The 21,007-nt window shown below is 33.4% G+C and overlaps 1 protein-coding gene across 13 annotated transcripts in view; it reads left to right on the forward strand.

Annotated features, from left to right (window-relative positions):
• Nucleotides 1-21,007, forward strand: part of LCORL (ligand dependent nuclear receptor corepressor like) — a 169,735-nt gene that overhangs the window by 45,804 nt on the left and 102,924 nt on the right. For 7 of the 13 annotated variants that reach the window (XM_043438488.1, XM_043438480.1, XM_043438492.1 and 4 more), the window contains exons 2-4: nt 1,139-1,204; nt 13,409-13,488; nt 14,362-14,491. In XM_043438488.1, the coding sequence (XP_043294423.1) occupies nt 1,139-1,204; nt 13,409-13,488; nt 14,362-14,491 (276 nt within the window). Of the gene's footprint in view, nt 1-1,138; nt 1,205-10,651; nt 10,715-13,408; nt 13,489-14,361; nt 14,492-15,951; nt 15,999-21,007 lie in introns of those variants that run through there. The other 6 variants (XM_043438485.1, XM_043438486.1, XM_043438487.1 and 3 more) reach the window with 3 other exon arrangements.

Consider the following 21,007-nt stretch of genomic DNA (forward strand, 5'->3'; position numbering starts at 1 on the left):
ATTTTTGTTTTTTAAAAACTTTTTATGATTTACAAAACATTCCTCTAGAAACATTTCTACTCTTTTATAGTTTAAAAATAACTGCATAGAAAATCTACTTTATAGTTCGTTTTTCGGGCTATCATGCTGTGTTTAGTTTTTTTCCTTCATAATTTAAACATCCTTAAAGTAGTTCCTTTTCTTGTTTTCCCAGTTATTTTGCCATCCTGGCCATTTTCCTCGGGATGTCTTATAGTTTGTCAGTAACTTTCTTAATACTGAATATGATACAGACTTCAAAAAGAAAATTATAAAATCTTAGTATATCCAGAAAGTAGTATACTCTGAATTTATGAACTAGAGTTTTGTTAATAAGATTTTCAGTAGTTTTTTCCTTCAAACAAGGCAAGATTGTTTTTTAATTTTTGCAAGTAGGTTTAAATTGTAAGAAATCGCAAGAATTTCTCCGTATTGACACTCATTTACTCACTTTTAAAATTGAAGTTAAAGATGCTACTTTTTAAAAAGTTAACATTTTTTCATAACCAGTATAAACAGGATTGTAATACGTGTCTTTTCCAGTTATTCTTTTTCTCTCTACAAAGTCATTGCAAAACAAACCTGCCCATTATTTTAACCTGGGAATGTTTCAAAATGACAAAGAAGTTTACTTGTTTTAGAAGTGAATATTTACATTTGAATATTTATATATATATATTTTTTACAATCATAATTCCTGATAGTCATTGTGTGACTTTTTACTATGTTTTATATATTCCCAGTTCAGCTTAATTCATCTAAAGGGAAACTGACACCTCATAGTATGTTAAAATTATCAGATTGATATAGAGTGTGGCTTCCCAGGTGGCACAGTGGTAAAGAATCCACCTGCCAGTGCAGGAGACACAAGAGACATGGGTTTGATCCCTAGGTCAGAAAGATCCTCTAGAGGAGGAAATGGTAACTCACTCTAGTATTCTTGCCTGGAAAATTCCATGGACAGAGGAGCCTGGTGGGCTACTGTCCATGGGGTCACAGAGTCAGATACAGCTGAAGGTGTGCGTGTTCACACACACACACACACACTCTCACTCTCACGTAGAGTTTATGGGTAAGCTTTTTTAGTAGCTAATATACTTTTCTCTCTTTAATAACACAGGTTTTGAGAGTATTTTAGAAGGGCTTTATGGACCACGGCTACGAAGAGACCTCAGTTTATTTGAAGGTAATAATTCTTAAATTCTATTTAAAAATTTTAATCTTCAGTTCATTTTACAAGTGAAAAATAGTTGTTTTATACTAACATTATATTAAAATGAATTTGTGATCTTTTTTAATTAGAAAATACTTTAAAATAAATGATCCAAATATTATTTCTGTTATTACATAATGTTATTAATATTATAACTTTAGTACACTATTTTAGTACAAAATAGGAAACAAAGCTTGGTTTTTAGCTTAATGATAAAATTTAACTTTTGTTGTTTTAAGCATTATGTTCCCTGACTTACTCTTAAAGAGGACTCAAAGGGGTTCAATTAAATAAATCTCTCATTACTTACGATACAGGCAGCCTGGAACTCAGATGTTGCTCTGAGGTATCCTGCTGTGTGTGTTCAGAGCTTTAATACCATTTGTTGTTTATTATAGCCTCCTCTTCCAAACACTTTAGCATAAATCCTGGTAGAAAATTTTGATCTATGCTATAATTGCTGTGATATAGTTTAGTTTTTTATTTCTTGCTTGGAAACAGAGCATTATGAGAGGACATTTTTGTAGACATTGAAATTTTATAGTATAGCTCATTCACAAAATGAGTGATGTTAGTGTAGATTTTCTTGTTTGGTTTTGGTATAATTCTTTCTGAATCTCTTACCTGTTCAGTTTTATATGCTAACTCTGTTATCTTCTGTTCTCCTGGTACTTCCCATTCTACAAAGACCCAAGATATTTTGTGCAAATAAATCTTTTGAGTTGAGGGAGAGATAGTGATGTTAGGAGCAATCAAGTTTCCACTCATCCTCTCTCTCTCATTTTTTAATGTTGAGCAGAATAATTGAGTTATGAACCATAGAGCTGAAATCTGTATCAAAGACCATTTGTGCCAACCACCCATGTTCAGTCAGATGAATGATACCCATGCAGAACATGACTTTTAGGATGAAGACTCAAAAATGTGCCTGTTCTAGTGTTTTTTGTTGTTGCTGTTCTAGTGTTTTATCATTCTTATGGCTAAAATCTTTTCATATCTTTATTCATTTCTTATTTCATTTAGCATAGTTTAATACTGCATTAAGTATTTTTACCTGATATATTTATAAGCAAAACTGGTTTTATTTTCACTTATTTTTCTGAGCATGTAAATGAAGAAAGGAAAAAAAATCTAAAAAAACAAGTATTTAACATATGTTTGGTATTTCTTCAACCTTTCTTTTTAGACCTACTGTCCTCATTCAGATCAGAAACAGCGTTATACTTAATTGCCTGCTGATAACCCAGATGCAACTTGTAACTCTTAAGCTTCCCCGAATTTCATTTATCTTTATATAATTATATAGGTATATATTTATGTTCCTTCAGAAATTAGTTGTTTCGTATATAAAGGGCAGAAAGTCCTAATGAAATAAAGTCTTATATTTTGTTTTTAGACTAGTATTTCCTTGATATACAAGTAACACATGTTCACTTTTAGAAACTAGAAAATACAAATAAATCTGAAATAAAATATTACTCTTAGTTCCACGACCCCATAGATATCCTTTAACATTTGTATATAAATTTAAAATATATGTTTGGATGTAATTATTTTTCTATTAAAGTAGTACATACTGTGTGTACAGTGTGTATAGGTTTTTGTGCTTACTAATTTTGTTCACTAGTATATCATTTAAATATATGAAGTTCTGTATCATCATTTTTAATGGCAGAAAAGTATTAAATCATATATCTGTGATAATTTAGTGAATTATACCTGTTGCTTATATTCATCCCATTTTTTCTTTTAATTCTGGTAGATCTTGTACTTTATATCCTCTTTTGTGCTTTTTTTGATGGCAGGATTTATAAAATTAGCTAAGCTGTGGAACTCAATCTTTTTCTCAAACACAGGCGCATATTGATGTTGCCGTTTTTCACCCTAAATGTTTTTTCTTCCAGGTTTCTTAGGTAAAATCTTCCTTCTTTTCTTTACATTTTTGAATTTTTTTTAAAAAAGGCTTCTAATCAAAGTTACAGACTTAAGAGGGATGATACTAATTATAGTAATAAATCTATATGTGTGCAAGGGTAAAGAAAGACAGCCATATTATATATTGAAGGAAAGTTACAACACTGCTATCAAAGTGTAGAAGAGCCTTTGAAAAGGTTTGTGGAAGCGATCCACTATAGACGTCTCCAGCTTTTTTCTTATACTCTTCTTAAGTGTTTGCTTTCTTTGTTCTTATCATTGTTTAAAATGGCTTAATATTTAGATGTTAGGATTACCAAGTGTAGATATTTCTCGTTATACAAATCTACATTCAGGAGGCACATTAGATGAGTGTATGTTTTTATCTAAATCATTGGAAATCTAAACCTTTGTTATTCACTGTCCAAAACACAGGTATCAGATTAATTGGTTAGCATGGGATCCTTATATATTACTCTAAATTATTTTTTACTATAAAATTAAGTGCATAGTATTTTTAGTTTGTAATAAATACATTTAAGTTAAATAGATTGCATTGCCAATTTGCTACTATTTTGTGGAAAAATATGTTCTAAATTTCATACTGCTACCTTAAAAGTCAACTCTGGTATACAGTGTGTTTTTTAATTTAAAGGTTTTTATCATATATATTTATATTTTGAGGAGTTCATATTTTAATTCTTGAAATCTGTTCAGAGTCGCCTCCAAATCGAATGGTTTTGAAAGAAGCTTTTGAGTGTTCCTAATTTTTAATTTGTTGGAAACAGAAGTTCTGACTTTGTCTTCTTTGATCCCTTCTCACAACTTTTTGTCCTTTTGGGGAAAACATAACTAACTGCTTTTTAGGGTCAAGTCTCTAAAGAAACTTTGAATATTGTGAATTTTTTTGTACCCCCTGAAAAGTTCCCTATACTCTATGCCCCTCTTCTACCAACCCAAGATTCACTTGTTCTGCTGTCACATAACTTCTAAGCAGAAATTCACCCTTGTTTTCTGCCTTAGTCAGTCCTTTCTCATGTCTTACCGGGAAACTAGTTTCTTTCATATGTAAGATTGTCTGATTTACTTGCCCTGACTATGGATATTTACTAATACATGAGAAGAGTACGGTAGGCATGTATAAAGTGGCTGATAGATCCCATTGGTTTTTCTCTAGCTGTGCCCACATTTCAAAGAGAAATTATATCAAAGGTATGCAAGTGATTGCATGTTGGCCGGGTCCAGCTTACTGACTGTTTTTGAATGGCCTGTGAGCTAAGAATGGTTTTTATGTTTCTAAATAGTTGAAAAATATCAAAAGAAGATTTAATATTTTGTGACATGTGGAAACTATATGAAGTTCAAATTGAATGTCCAGTTAGTACAGTTTGATTGGAAACAGCCCCTCTCGTTTCTTGACATATTTTCTATAGCTACTTTTGTACTTCAACAGTAGATATGAATGGTTGTGACAGAGACCATATAACCTCCACAACCTAAAATATATGTTTTCTGGCCGTTTATAGTAAAGGTTTGCTAATCCATGACTTATAACACTGACCAGCATTTAATATTTTTGGCTTAATATCTTTTTCTCCCCCTATTAGCACTATTGTGATTGAGCAAACAAAACTACCTTTTAGATTTATTGGGTAACATATTTTGAATGCTTATTTTGTGTTAGAAACTGTGATGAGCAGTGAGGAAAGAAAAATGAATGCATAGGATCTCTGCCTACTAGGAACTCATTGCCTAATATTAACTAAAAAATGAATAGTTTTGTAATATGAATTGATGATTATTTATATTAAATCAGAGAACCTAGTACTATTTTATAGTTTAGTTATATAAGCTATAGTAGCTTTTCTCAGTGTGTTCACAAAGACTTATCCAAGTGTACAGGCATACCTCAGAGGTATTGCCAGTTCAGTTCCAGACCACTGCAATAAAGAGAGTAACAACAGAGTGAGTCTCATGAAATTTTGGTTTCCCAGTGCATGTAAACTTTTGTTTTTTACAGTTGTGTTTACACTGTACCATAGTCTATTGTGTGCAATAACATTATGTTTAAAAAGACTGTGTGACTTTGTTAAAAAAATACTTTATTGCTAAAATATGTTTACCATCTCTTGAACATTTTGCAAGTCATAATTGTTTTGCTGGTAGAGGGTCTTGCATTGATGTTTATGGCTGCTGACTGATCAAGGTGGTGGTTGCTGTGGTGATTTCTTAAAATAAGACAACAGTGAAGTCTGCCACATTGATTGTCTCTTCCTTTCACAATTTGTATCATTCATCACTATTTGATAGCCTATTACTCACAATAGAACTTCTTTCAAAATTGGAGTCAGTCCTCTCAAAACCTGCCATTGCTTTTCCAGCTAAGTTTATATGATATTCTAAACCCTTTGTTGTCATTTCAACAGTCTTCTGAGCATCTTTACCAGTAAATGCCATCTCAGGAAACCACTTTCTTTGCTCATTCATAAGAAGCACCTTCTTCTTATGATAAAGAAGTTTTATCATGAGTTTGTAATGATTCAGTCACATTTTCAGTTTTCACTTCTAGTTCCAGTTCTCTTGCTGTTTCCACCACATCTGCAGCTACTTTCTCCACTGAAGTCTTGGAACCCTTCAAAGTCATCCATGAGAGTTGGAATCATCTGCTTCAAAACTCCTGTTAATGTTAATATTTTGACCTCTCCCCTTGAATCATTGATGTTTTTCATGGCGAATGGTGAATGGTGAATCCTTTTCAAAAATTTTCAGTTTACTTTGCCCAGATCCATCAGAGGAATCACTGTCTATGGCAACTATAACTTTATGAAATGTTTTTCTTAAATAATAAGAATTGAAAGTGGAAATGATTCCTGATCCATGGGCTGTTCAATGGCTATTGTATTAGCAGAAGAAAACAACATAACTCTCATTGTACACCTCCATCGGAGCTCTTGAGTGATCAGGCGCATTGTCAATGAGCAGTCACATTTACATTTTGAAAGGAATTTTCTGAGTAGTAGATCTCAACAGTGAGCTTAAAATATTCAGTAAACCATGTTGTCAACAGATGTGCTGTCATCCAAGCTTTGTTGTCCCATTTATAGAGCACAGTTTGGGTTTTGGGGATGGTAAATGAGCATTGGCTTCAACTTCAAGTTACCAGCAATTGTTAGCCCCTAACAAAAGAGTCAGTCTGTCCTTTGAAGCTTTGAAGGCATGCATTGACTTTCCTCTTTAGCTGTGAAAGTCCTAGATGGCATCTTCTTCCAATATGAGGCTGTTTCATCTATATTTAAAATCTGTTGTTTACTGTGACCATCTTCATTGATAGTTTTAGGTAGATTTTCTGGTAAGCTTGCTGCAACTTCTGCATCAGCACCGTTGCTTCACCTTGCACTTTGATGTTATGCAGATGGTTGCCTTCCTTAAACGTCCTGAACCAATCTCTGCTGCTTCAGACTTCTGTGTCTTCTTCACCTCTCTCAATCTTAATTGAATTGAAGGGAGTTAGGGCCTTGCTCTGGATTAGGCTTTGGCTTAAGGGAATGTCTTTGGTTTTGGTTTAAGAATACCCACTCCAGTATTCTTGGGCTTCCTTTGTGGCTGAGCTGGTAAAGAATCTGCCTGCAATGTGGGAAACCTGGGTTCAATCCCTGGGTTGGGAAGATCCCCTGGAGAAGGGAAAGGCTACCCACTCCAGTATTATGGCCTGGAGAATTCCATGGACTATATAGTCCATGGGGTCGCAAAGAATCGGACATGATGGAGTGACTTTACTTCTCTAAGGGAATGTTGTGGCAGGTTATCCAGACCACTAAAATTTTCTTCGTATCAGAAATAAGACTGCTCTGGTTTCTTATCATTTATATGTTTACTTTTATTTTCCGTTAAGAACTTTTTCTTTGCATTCACAAATTGGCTGTTTGGCATATGTGGCCTAGCCTTCAGCCTATCTCAACTTTATGCTTTCCTCACTAAGCTTAATCATTTCTAGCTCTTGATTTTAAAGTGAGAGACTTACTACTCCTCGTTTCACTTGAACTTTTAGAGGTCATTGTAGGGTTATTAACTGGCCTGATTTCAGTATTATTGTGTTTCAGGGAATAAGGCCCAATGAGAGGGAGACAGATTGGGGACAGGCCATTTGGTGGTATAGTCAGAACACACACACGAAGAATATACAGTGGAAAAAAAGACAGTCTCTTCCGCAAGTGGTATTGGGAAAGTTGGACAGCTGCATATACATCAGTGAAGTTAGAACACATCCTCACACCATATACAAAAATAAAGTCAGCTTGGCTTAAATACTTAAATATGAGAAATGACACCATAAAACTCTGAGAAAAGAACTTACACAAAACATTCTCTGATGTAAATCGTACTAATGTTTTCTTAGGCCAGTCTCCCAAGGCAATAGAAATAAAAGCAAAAATAAACAAACAGAGCCTAATCAAACTTAAAAACTTTTGTACAGCAAAAGAAACCATAAGCAAAACGAAAAGACACCCTACAGAGTGGGAGAAAATATTTGCAAATTATGTGACCAACAAGGGTTTAATTTCCAAAATATACACACATCTCATACAACTCAACAACAACAAAAAAACAGATAACCTAATTGAAAAATGGGTAGTAGACCTAAATAGACATTTCTACAAAGAAGACATGCAGATGGCCAAAAGGCACATGAGAAGATGCTCAGCATCACTAATTATTAGAGAAATGTAAATCAAAACTATAATTATTGACCACTTCAGACCTGTCAGAATGGCCATCATTAAAAAGTCTGCAAATAACAAATGCTGGAGAGGGAGTGGAGAAAAGAGAACCTTGTTCCACTGTTGGTGGGAATGTAAGTTGATACAACCACAGTGGAGAACAGTATGGAGGTTCCTCAAAAAACTAAAAATAAAGTTATCATATGAGCTTGTAATCCTACTCCTGAGCATACATTTAGACAAAACTATAATTCAAAAGGATACATGCAACCGTGTGTTCATAGTGGTACTATTCACAATAGCCAAAAGACAGAAGCAACCTAAGTGTCCATTGACAGATGAATGCATAAAGAAGATGTGGTGTATATACACAATGGAATAGTACTTAAGTCATGAAATGAATGAAATGATGCCATTGCAACAACATGGATGTACTTAGAGATTATCATATTAAGTGAAGTAAATCAGAAAGAAAAATGAATACAATATGATGTCATTTATATGCGGAATCTAAAATATGATACAGATGAACTCATATATGAAACAGAAACAGACTCACAGACATAGGGAAGAGACTTGTGGTTGCCAAGAGGAAGTGGGTGGGAAGGGATAGATTGGGAGTTTGAGGTTAGCAGATACAAACCACTATGTATAGAATGGATTAAACAGCAAGATCCTATTGTATAGCACAAGATATAAAATATCTTGTAATTAAACCATAATGGAAAATAATATAAACAATATATGTATATATATAACTGAATAACTTTGTTGTATAACAGAAATTAACAGAACATTGTAAGTTAACTATACTTCAATAAAATAAAGAACACATATAGAACATTTATTGATTAAATTTCCCATCTTATATCAGCTCAGTTCTTGGCACCCTAAAGAAATTATAATAGTTAAAAGATCACTGATCACAGATGACCATAGCAAATATAATAATGAAAAAGTTTGAAATGTGAGAATTACAAAAATGTGTGACACAAAAGACTCAAAGTGAATAAATGCTCTTGAAAAAAATGGCGCTGATAGACTTGCTCAGCACAGTGTTGCCACAAACCTTCAGTTTGTTTAAAAAAAAAAAATTTTGTATCTGTGAGGTACACTAAAACAAAGGAGAACAAAATAATAAAACTGCCTTTTCCAGATGTGCCACAGTTTGCTTATCCATTCACCTATTTGAAAGACTTCCTTATCACTTCCTAGGTTTGGCAATCATGATTAAGCCTGCTCTCAACACGTGTGTGCAAGTTTTTGTGTGGACATACATTTTCAGCTTACTTGGATAAATACCTAGGAGCATGATTGCTAGATCCTTTGGACAGAGTATGTCAGCCTGTCTTCAAGAGTGGCTGTACTGTTTTGTGTTTCCACCAGCAGTGAATTTAGGTTCCTTTTGCTCTGTATCCTGACCAGTATTTCGTGTCGTCAGTGTTTTGGACTTAACTATTTTAATAGGTGTGTAGTGGTATCTTGACGTAATTTGCATTTCTCTAATGGCATTTCCTATGCTGTTTTGCTATCTGCATATCTTCTTGAGTGAGGTGTCCAGACAGGTTTTGAAGTCAAGAATGAGTTAGGAAATATTTCCTCTGCTTCTCTTTCATGGAACAGATTATGGAGAAACCATTTGGGGTGGTGCTTTCTGTTCGGGGAGGCTATTAACTATTGATTTAGTCCCTTTAATTGATAAGTGCCTTTTGAGGTTTTGTATTTTTTTTGTGAGTTTGATAGATTGTGTCTTTCAAGAAGTTTGTCCATTTTACCCAAAATGGTGGGAAAATAATGTTGTCCATAATATTCTTTTGTTATTCTTTTAATGTTCATAAGATCAATAGTGATAGCCCATCTTTCATTTCTGTTGTTTTTTCTTTTTTTTCCTCATTTAACTTGGCTAGAGGTTTACCATTTTATTGATCATTAAAAAAAATCAACTGATCCTAATTTTTTAAAAGGCATAGAATATAAACTGGAAGGATATATTGCAGAATGTTAATCATTATTCTATAGATGATGAGATCATAGTTTTTCTCTTCTCTGTAATTTCAGTTTAGTTAATATATAGTTCATAATTAAAGATTATCTTAATTATATTGCCTACTGTTCAGTATCTTTTATCAAAATTAACAGTTATAATCACTATTTTGTGATCTTAATGAAAAATTTAGTTTCAGTATTCTCTTTAATCATTTTTCATTGAGCTTTGTCTTTAGGAACTCCAGGTTTATTTTTTGTGGCTAGAGGTACTGAAGAGAATAAAAACATTCAAAAGAAGTGTGATTAGTTAAAAGAAAATGAAAGTAACATTTTCTGGACTTAACGTGTTTTGCATATGTTCTTATGTAATTTTTACTACAGCCTTAAGATGCCATTATTACCCTCATTTTACAGATGAGGAAATTGATGTTCAGAGAAGGTAATTTGTCCAAGACCACATCTGGTATGTGGAAAGACCATGATTCAGTACAAGGCTCTCTAATTTCAAAGTCTGTTATCTTTCCCAGATAGATTAGATAAATGATTGGAACCAGACTTTGACCACAAGAATATGTATACATGGTGGAAAGGTTGATTTTTATCATTCATTTACTATCAGTTTTCATATATGACATTGCCTTTATTAATAAGGCTAGTTGTATAAGGTACATAACTTGACCTTTTTGAGCTTATAACTTCATGTATTAAAATTTCAAAATGAGAGACAACTTATTTTAGAGATGACTATCTGATTCATTGTCAAATTTTGTTTGAGAGATAAAATGAATGTGTTTTGTTGTAGTGCTTATTTAATTTTTATGACCTGAAAGGACAACCTGGACAGAGGGAGAAGTCTGGCTTCCAGGTGATTTTTCAAAATCGCTTTTCCTATATATAAAAAAATGTATATACCACCATCATTTATTTGAATTGAAAATTAAAAGTTGCTATATAAAGAGTAAATATTTTAAAGTAAATTCATAGATTTCCAAACATAGTAACATTTAATGGCATTTGTGTAATCATTGATTATTCAGTGCCATTTAACCATGTAGGCATTTGTTTTAATTAAATTTCCTTGAAGAACTTCACCTAAAATGACTGAAATAAATAAGGATTATCTCAGCATGCCCAGTTTTATTTTACAACTGGTAATTGTCTGAATTAACCTAAAGTTGTTGTCCCTTGAGTCAACATATTTTTCATTTAAGCTTTATGAAACCTTTCAATGATTTTTCAAAAATATCTTTTCCAGACCTACTAGCTATTTTTCAAAAATCCTAATTGGGACTTCCCTGGTGTCCAGTGGCTAAGACTGCACTCCCAATGCAGGGGGCCCAGATCAGGGAACTAGATTCCTCATGCCAAAACTAAGAGCCCAAATGCTGCAACTAAAGATCCTGAATACTGCAACTTAAGACTGGCACAGCCAAATAAATATTAAAAAAAAAAAAACCCCAGTGCTGGAGTCCTTTCATATTTCCGGTTCTTGAGGCCATAATTTTTAAAAGCAGTTAAGATTTCCTTGATCTATCAAAATTATGCTTGGCATATGAGTCAAGTTTTAGTACAGTAATGCTGCATTACAAACAGCTTCAAAATATATTTCATGCTTATGGGTGACTATTCATTGGAGTCTACGCTGTGGATGGGGTTTACATCTCCTCATGACTCCACGTTCCAGACTGAATGGATAACGGCTTTATGGGGCAAGTTCTTCTGATGTTGGATGGTGAAAGTTCAAGATAATTACCATGGGGAATTTGCCGTGTCTTTTAAAGCCTCTGTTTAGAGTGGTATACTGTCACTTCTTATATATTCATTTCATTGGTCGGAGAGCTGTGCCTCACTCTCTGTAAGAGACACTGCATAATCTTACATTCAAGAGTGTGAGTCTGTGATTCTGATATAATGACTGGGTAAAAAGTTGGAAAAAATTATGAACCTGCATAACTACAGTTCTGGGTTTTTAATTGTACAGATTATGTAAACCTTTTGATTTGTCAGATTATTTACACAAAGTGATCAGTTTTCTTAAGCAGATACTCAATTAAAGCTATCTGTCTTCTGCAAACTAACTTTATTAAATACATGTGTCATAGTACAGAATTTAAAAAATAATGACTAGTGACTCTACCGGATTGTTAGCCTTTGCATGATGTTTTGTAGTTTATAAAATATTTTAATATTTTAAAAATTTGATCACAAATAAGTTAGGTGACAGAATCCTTATTTTACAGATATGAAAATTAAAAGCCTGGCTTAGCAAGGCTATAGCTAGTAGGTTCCATCCCAGATTTTTGGAGACTTCAAATCCAGTCATCTTTCCATTACTCCATACTGGATCTTATGCTCCCATTCCCTGTTCTTTTCCAAGTTTAAATAAATAATGGGAATATTTCTGGACCACTGCCAGAAATGAAAGGAATCTATCACTGTACTCTTTATATTCCAACAAATTATAGATCTTCTATTCTGACCTATGTATCTGAATTAATGCAAGAGTATCACAGGGGCTGAACCTATCTAGTATTTATTCATTATCGTTCCAGAAAGATGAGTTTATTTCCTTTGTAGTTTAGCAGAAAACAAGTATTTATTTCATTATATATTTCAAAAGTATAAGAGAAATTACTGTGGTATACCAGTGCTTTTCAAATTAGTTGTAATGTAGCTGCCTCAGATGACGATGGTTTCTGTATTTGAGGTTCTGTGTATGAACTTATTTGGGAAAAGAAATTGGAGGGAGTTTCTGTTGCAAGGAGTAAGTCTGAAAAAATCTCTGTCTATACCAAGTATAGTTAGGATGGCAGTGTTATTATTTCTTCATAAAATTCCTTCATTTGAAAATGTTTTCCACGAACTCTAATATATTCCAGTAGTTGGATTATAAGGAACATTCTTGTGAAAAAACCCATGTTTCGTATTGAATAATGTAACTTGTTTACTTGTTTTTTGCCCTAACTTTTACAACAAAGCCTTCAGCAATGTAATAAAAAAATCTGATCTGACTTTTTAGTAGTGGATTTCTATTAAATTTTCTTGGACAGCATTCCATGTTCTCAAATTTGTAGGTTTCTCTGGTGCTTTATTCCATTTCTCTGTTTTATATTGTCATTTGTGCCAAATTTATTCCCTTATCCCATATCTCCCTGTCTGTTCTGATTTCTTTCATAGTGAAAATAAAAATTAGTAGACAATAATAAATCGAGTATTTCAGAAGGTTAAATGATACTTAACACATTATTAACCAGCGACATATTAATGCTACAGGTGTTAGTTTCTGCAGAAATCTCCTGGTCAAATAATGTGTTAAAACTCTATTGTTGGATAATGAATTTATAGCCAGCTCATTGTTCTTGCTACTTTGTCCAATAATAGTGCAAAATTACTCTCCATATTTCTTTTTAAATGTCACCAGTTTAATTTTTTTTTAGGCCTTTCCCCCTTACTTTTAGTAGTTAGCTTTTTTGTATGACCCATTGCTGTGGAGAGTGGTAATTTTATTTGTTTTATATAAAGTTAGTGTATTTAATCAATATTTTTCCCTCTTTTGAAGACTGTGAACCAGAAGAGCTGACTGACTGGTCTATGGATGAAAAATGTTCATTTTGTAACCTACAAAGAGAAGCAGTCAGTGTAAGTTTTAGTGCTATAAAATTATTTCTAAACTAATTGCACAGTTGTAACGCAATTTTTTTAAACTTAATTTGTTCTGAGAATTCTTACAGTGAAATTTAAATACTTGATTTTGGTAATGAGAAGAATATTTTGAAGTCTCTACATTTAGCTTAACTTGCAGGTGAAAATCCCAGTATACTCATCTTTTTTGCTTATTTCACATTTCTTTCTTAGAACTCCCTGACTCATAAAGTTCAGTTCAGTTCTGTTTTGTATTTAGATAGACGAAGGTAAGCCTGGTTTGATCTGAGACTACCTTACAGTCTGATTTCTTAGGAATCAGTGGTTGGAAGATAATGTACTACTTTTTAGATTTTTACTTTTTCATGAACTCTTTTGGATATCATAATTATCTCCTGTGAAATAATTATTAGTTTCTACTATAAACAGGGCATAAACTAGACAAGTAGAATCTTCTTGTACAGTAGGAAGTCCTAATTCTTTTAATACTGTTGTGAGAATGGCTGAGAAGAAATGGGAACTTTGAAACTTGCACCCATTTTGGTCATGTTAGTGGGTAAACATCTGCTTTGTTCTTAAAACTCTCATTACTGGCATGCTATATAGTGAATTTATTTAATAATATATTTTATCTTTTCTCCCCCTTCCTCCTTTTTGACAGTAGTTTTGCTAAGAAATAAGGCTAGTTTGGCCCTCTATCAAAGATAAATTTCTCTTTTCCTGACTCTTTCCCAAATTTTATGTTCTGTATATAATTTGACTTATTTAAAAGAACAAATGAACATTTAGAGAATTTCTTTTTGCCATTTTAGTGGAGTCCCATGTTTAAATAAAAAGTGATTTTTTTATGATGTTTTCTTCTAATTTTAGGATTGTATACCATCTCTTGATTCTTCACAGTCAACACCAACAGAGGAGCTATCATCTCAGGGCCAGTCCAACACTGAAAAGATTGAATGCCAAGCAGAAAATTACCTAAATGCACTCTTTCGAAAGAAAGGTAATATTGATATACTTTGTCATTTAAAATTTGTAATAGAGACCTAAAATATATGAATTTTTCTCACATACGAGTTTTTAATATGTCAATCTCCATTCCATTCTTGATTATTTTCTTCTTGGTCCTTAGTTTTTCTCCATATTTTTAGGGACATTAGGATTTGCAGTCACAGAGCTAGCCTTCTGCTAGGCTTTCTCTTCACCATTCTGTTCTCAAATCTCTCCTTGACTTTATTTTGTTAATTACTGTAGGCAGAAGAAAATTTTGTATGCTTTTGGTCTTCCTTATTTTGTTGCTTTTCTCAAGACTGCAAAAGTTCTTTTGTGTTCAGTAAGTGATAGATATAATATATTGCAAAACTGTTTATAGAAATGTAACAGTTAAATCATTTATCAGCCAGGTTGGTAGTATATTTGCTGGCTTGAGACTTCAGTGTTTCTTTGATAGCTTGAATGTGCTATTACAATGTCACTGTTCTTCTTTGCTTCCTGTCTATCTAAACCTTTAATCCAAATGAGAATTGTTTCATGCGTTTCCTTGCTTGATACATATGTATCAGGCAGAATTTGTTTTTATATCTTAAGCTACTTGAGAAAACTAGAGAAATATAGACCCTTCCATTTTTTTTTTCTCGGCCATTTCTGCAACAGTAGAATGTCTTAATTTTTACCACGTAAACCTTGGGAATAAGTGATGGTTTAGGGGGAATGCAGGGTGGTAGTGGGAAGATCATCGTACCTCCCAACTTCCAGAGATGAGGAAAATGGTACTGTATTTTCATCTAAGTATTGATAGTGCTTTTAATACTCTTTTGAGTTAGGTAACATCAGATATTTTCTGTTAAATAGGTAACTTTCAAGTCTTAATCTGTAATGTTGAATATTGTCCTTACCTTTGAGAAAGGAGGCTTTTGTTCAGTCTTAGTGTTATGAGTTCTTTTATGTGTTGAAATATGAAAATCCTCTGATTCGAAGAATCATTAGCATATTAAAAGGCCTAAAGTTAAGAACTATATATATTTTTAAGTGTATAGGACTGAAAATCTTTCCCTGTGTGTAATTAAAGTAACTCATATTGAGAAATTGTCATTGTCTTTAAAAGACAAAATTTAAAAACAATTTTGTACATGAACCAATATAAAAATATTTTACATGCTTTAAGGATTTTGTATTAATTTAGAAAATTTTATTCTGCCTGTATATTTACACTTATAAAAAGAATTACATTCTCAGATTTACATCACAAAGAGAGCTGGAGGAAATGTATGCATTTACACACATGCATGCAGTAAGTTTCACTCATCTTAGAACTCATTACTCAGTCTCCTTCTCCTTTGAGTAATTTGTAATGGTAGTAGGTAGAAATTAGTAATAGTAACTTTTAATATTTGATAGTATGGAGTTAACCTGTGCTCCATTGCCCTATTAAGAGTAATCAGTAAAAAATTGGTACTATTTCAGCTGATTCAAGCATCTGGGTCTTCAAGAGGTCTCCTACCAGTGGTTGGGTGAGTGTTCATGGATATTTAGTGACCTCTCCGTTTGGGGATTTTTTGTTTTTCTTCGAGATCTTTGAAGGATCACAGTTTTAAAATAAAAGATTCTTATTAGTAGTATTTTTGCCTTACTTTAGGTCTTTAGTATTTTTATCTTTGTTAATTTCTTTATTTGTGGTCCATCATCACCTTCCAGCTTTAATTAAACCTAAGGACTTTTCTGCTTGTTTACTTGGCTTTGTTTCTGTTGTTTGTTTTTACTTTCTTTGAATGAAATAGTTTTTGAGATTTCCAATATGGTCTGACCAGGATGTGGTTAGAAGATAGTAACTATGTTTTAAATGGTCTTAATTCCTATATGCATTTGTTTCTTTAGTAAGTTCTTTAACTTTGAAACAAAAGGCAAAAAAAAAAAAAATGTGTTTTTAAAGATAGGAAATACTTCCGAGTCTTTGGAAGCAAATAAAATGCTAATAGAAGCCTCTTGTTGGTGAAGTTTTTATTTGATTCCTGAAAATTTCACAAAGTCAGTCATTTTTAGGAATTCTGGATATTAGTAACATTAGTATTACTGATACTTTGAATCCATTGCTTAGTTTGAGGAACAGAAGCATGTGATCATCTTGCCAAAACACAGAAATCTTTTTAGTATTCTTATTATAGCTTGTTTATTATCTTTCCTAACTACAGTTTTATGGACTTTGATGATTTGTTACTTTTATTGAGAACTCACACTTAGGATAATTATTATAATTGATGTCATCAACTGTGATTGACCACTAAGCCCATTTTGTGCCTTACATCATTTAATCCCAACATTGTTGAGAGATAGATACTCTTGTTTTCATTTTAGCAGATAAAGATAATGAAGCTCAGAGAAGTTAAGTTTTGTGTTGTGAACATTTGAACCCTGGGAAGAAAGTTTTAAAAGGTCAAAGGTGTTTTATGTGAAGAACACTTAGATTCTAAGTATTAAGTAGAAAAACCTTCCTGTTTTCTACTACTTAGCAGCCTAGAATTAGAGGATTATTTTAATTGAATCGGGAAGGCTAGAGAGGATCTATGAGAAATACAGAGCATTCCTTCTTTCCTTCATATGAACTATGAACAGCTTTAGTGATTAGTTCCCTTACAGTATTTAATAATTGGAAAACCTTATTATTTAATCTAAATACAGTTTGGACAATTCCTTATATTAGAAGCTAGTCAAAAATACTCTTTGTGGGTTGAATAAGTATAGTCAGGGAGAGGGGATATTTTAGTGTAGACGTGAATTTTTAACTGATTTTGTATATTTTTTGGAAATGTTTCAGAATTGAGTTCCTTGTAGAGGTTAACCTACATACTTACGTAGAGTGCTAGAGTAGAATGAAACCTCCATGATAGCAGGGACTTTGTTCTGTTAATTGCAGAATCCTCTGTATATGTAATAGTACTTGTCACATCTTATATCTTCAATAAGTATTTCTTGAATGGATGAATGAGCACTAAGATAAACTGAGCATTAAGATAAACTAAGATATCTTCCAGTTTTTCCACATACTTATGGTATTATATTTACTCCATTTGAAGAACAAAATTGTTTTGCATGTGTATATAGTTTATCTTCTACTTTGTACTTAAATTTATTACTATGTTTATCATGAATATCAGTTTATTTGTTTTGAAATGTGGATAAACATAGGCATATAAATATAAAATTCCTTTTTCTGAAGCTGTCCTCATAGGATGTGAACTAAATTATTTTGACTTTAGGCTTCATGTTCTCTGATCACCTGAAGCAGTGTAAATCACTAGCTTACAATTCAAGAAGATATCCTATCTTTTATTTTTCAGTTAAAGAAGCCTACTTAACTAAATTGGACAGATAGTATGCACATTGTAGCTGAATGAATCATACTGCTCAGTATATGATAAAGCCTTCCTTCATCAAAATACGGTGTTTTTCCTACTTTATCCTCCACCACCACCCTTCCCCAGCCCCCCGCCCTGCAACACATATTTAACATTCATTTAACTATTATTCTGGCCATTTATTTTTGAAGACTTTCTTGCTATATAGTTGAAAGCTGCTATTAAGCAATCTTTTCCCCTTACATTAATTGATAGCCAGGTTTTATATAAAGTTTTTCATGCCTTTTCTGAACACAAATCTTTTTCCCTTTAAACTTTTAATTTTTAAGCTTTATAATATTGCATGAAATAAATATTAATACTTCTCATTAATTAATTGGATTGTGACTGATACTAAAACATTTGACTTCTTAGAATCAGGAGCATTAAATCTTTTAGATTGCTTTTCTCTAAATGCAGGTATCTTTGAATGGCTATGTAAATTTGACCTGATTCATTCATGCCCTAAGTATTTCTTCTACAAATGCACCTTTCTGATACCATCTGGTCATACATTGAAAAAGTGAATTTAAAGTGTTAGATTCTTTGCAACCCCATAGACTGTAGTCCGCCAGACTCCTCTGTCCATGGAATTCTCCAGGCAAGAATATTGGAGGGGGTAGCCATACTCTTCTCCAGGGGATCTTCCTGACTGACTCAGGGATCAAACCCAGGTCTTCCACATTGCAGTCAGATTCTTTACCATCTGAGCCACCAGGGAAGGCCCTTTGGCTTTCTCTTTATATGTGGGTTGCCTTTTTGGAACTCTCAGGGAACTGTATGTTGCTGCTGCTGCTGCCAAGTCGCTTCAGTCGTGTCCGACTCCTAGCGACCCCATGGACTACAGCCTACCAGACTCCTCCATCCATGGGATTTTCCAGGCAAGAGTACTGGAGTGGGTTGCCATTGCCTTCTCCGAACTATATGTTAGTGTAGTAAAATAATCCACATACCATTATGAGTCATAATCCAGAGGTGTTCATGAAAAGATTTTTTTTTTTTTGCCATATATATAGATGATAGTAATGAAATTCTAAGAACACACTTAAACTGGATTTAAGATCTTAGGCATTTCTGTTAAAGTCACCTTTCTGCCTATAACATCATCCATAGTAGGAATTAAAGACAGACTATTGGATTATTCATTTACCATTACCTGGATTCTTTTATCTCCTTTTGTCTTCTTTAATCTCTAATTTGACCTAGTCAGTTACACCTTTATAAGCACCCATATTTTTTTCCACTGTGTCTTCTGAAACTTGTGATCTTTCATCAACAATCCCCTATACCCTCAGTCTTTTCTCTTAATCTTCCCTTTATTGCTTTAGGTGAAACCTGTATATTCATAAAAGATGCTCTTGTAGCCCTTTCTCTTGCTAAATGTTTTTAATTGCTTGCTTTATGTAATACAGGAGTGATAAAATTGACAAGTTCCGAGATCTTTATAGCTGCTTTCCAATCATTTATTTACTGTCCTCACTCAAAACCCTGAGCTTGTCTGAAGCACCTGACATCTACCTGTTCTATCCACATCATCATGTTACACACCTCTACTAACTTTTTTCACTTTCTTCCTCCCATTTTAGTTCTTGGTGACTTTCAAGTACTGTGCAGCTGATTGATTCGACATTCTGGCTTCTCAGTTACTTGACCTCTCCATTTCTAATGATCTTTTCCTCCATTCCACTCCAGCCACCTTTCTATTATCCCTAGACCTTTGCCACCTCCCAAGTATAATTTCAACCATCCCTATTTCTGACTACCATTTTATTTTAATAGTCATCCCAATATTTTTTTAACCTTATTGCAACCCCCAGTCTATTGACCATACCACTTCTCACTATTCATTGTCTCATGATTTCACTTTTCTCCTTACTCATTTCAGATGCTTGATTGCTGTAATCATCTTTCTGTAATATCTTAACTTCCTTGCTTCTCTTTTCTTTTTTCATATTTGCATGTCAGAACCTCATCTGGATTTTGACCCTTTACCCCATATATTATACACTTGCGCTGGAACAGCTGAACTTGACTAAAGTTAAACACCTAGGTAGTTATTTTATATCCCTTGCCTCAAATTCTTCACAACTATAAACCACCATTCCTTTTTGTAGTGCAGTCACCTTCTAACATTGTGTAATTTGCTTTTTTTTTTTTTTAATGTATTATTCATTGTCTTTTTCCATCTGCTGGTATATAAACACCATGAAGAATTGGATTTTTGTATTTTTTCCTACTGAGATATCTCAAGCATCTGACACATGCTGCTAAGTCACTTCAGTTGTGTCCGACTCTGTGCGACCCCATAGACGGCAGCCCACCAGGCTCCCCCGTCCCTGGGATTCTCCAGGCAAGAATACTGGAGTGGGTTGCCATTTCCTTCTCCACATCTGACACATAGTAGATACTTCTTTTCTGTACTTTTACGATCTTCACTCTGTTCTTTTCTTTTCAACTCATCCCAATTAGACTTTTCTTTTCCACTACCCTGCTGAAACTGTTCTATCAGTTTCATTGGTAATTCTATTTTATACTCCTTAGAGGAAAGTTAATCAGTTCTCACCTTATTCAGATTTTCACCATTCATCAGTGATAGGGTTGATCACTTTCTTAATCCTAGTTTCTAGGATATTATATTCTTTTAATTTTTCCCCCATCTTGCAAATTACTTTGTTCACATGCTTCTTGCTGGTTTTTGTTTTCTTTACCTTTAAATATTGAAGAGCCCAAGAGTTAGTCCTCAGTGTCTTTTCTTCTCAAATGGCTTCTCTTACTTGATGGCTTCATTTCATCCAGTCAGCTTAATTACAGTGTATGTGTTGGTGACATCTGAATATTGCAGGATTATATCTAATCCTAATCTTTTCTCTAGTTTTTCTCTCTTATATCTACTTGGTGTTCTTCATTAGAATATCTAATGGGCACTTCACATGACCTCTCTAAAACAGAATTCTTGATTTTACTTTCCCCAAACTTCTCCTGTCCCAACCTTTGCTGTCTTAGTGAAAAGTATCACCCTTGACCCTAGTTGGTTGCTAGTCCCCAAAACAAGAAACTTTTCTTGATTCCTCAGTATCCTCTATACACACATGCAACCTATCATCAACTCCCATTTGTTGTTCTACCTT

This window comes from Cervus canadensis, chromosome 19, assembly GCF_019320065.1.
Source record: "Cervus canadensis isolate Bull #8, Minnesota chromosome 19, ASM1932006v1, whole genome shotgun sequence".
In the NCBI taxonomy this organism is placed as follows: domain Eukaryota; kingdom Metazoa; phylum Chordata; class Mammalia; order Artiodactyla; family Cervidae; genus Cervus; species Cervus canadensis.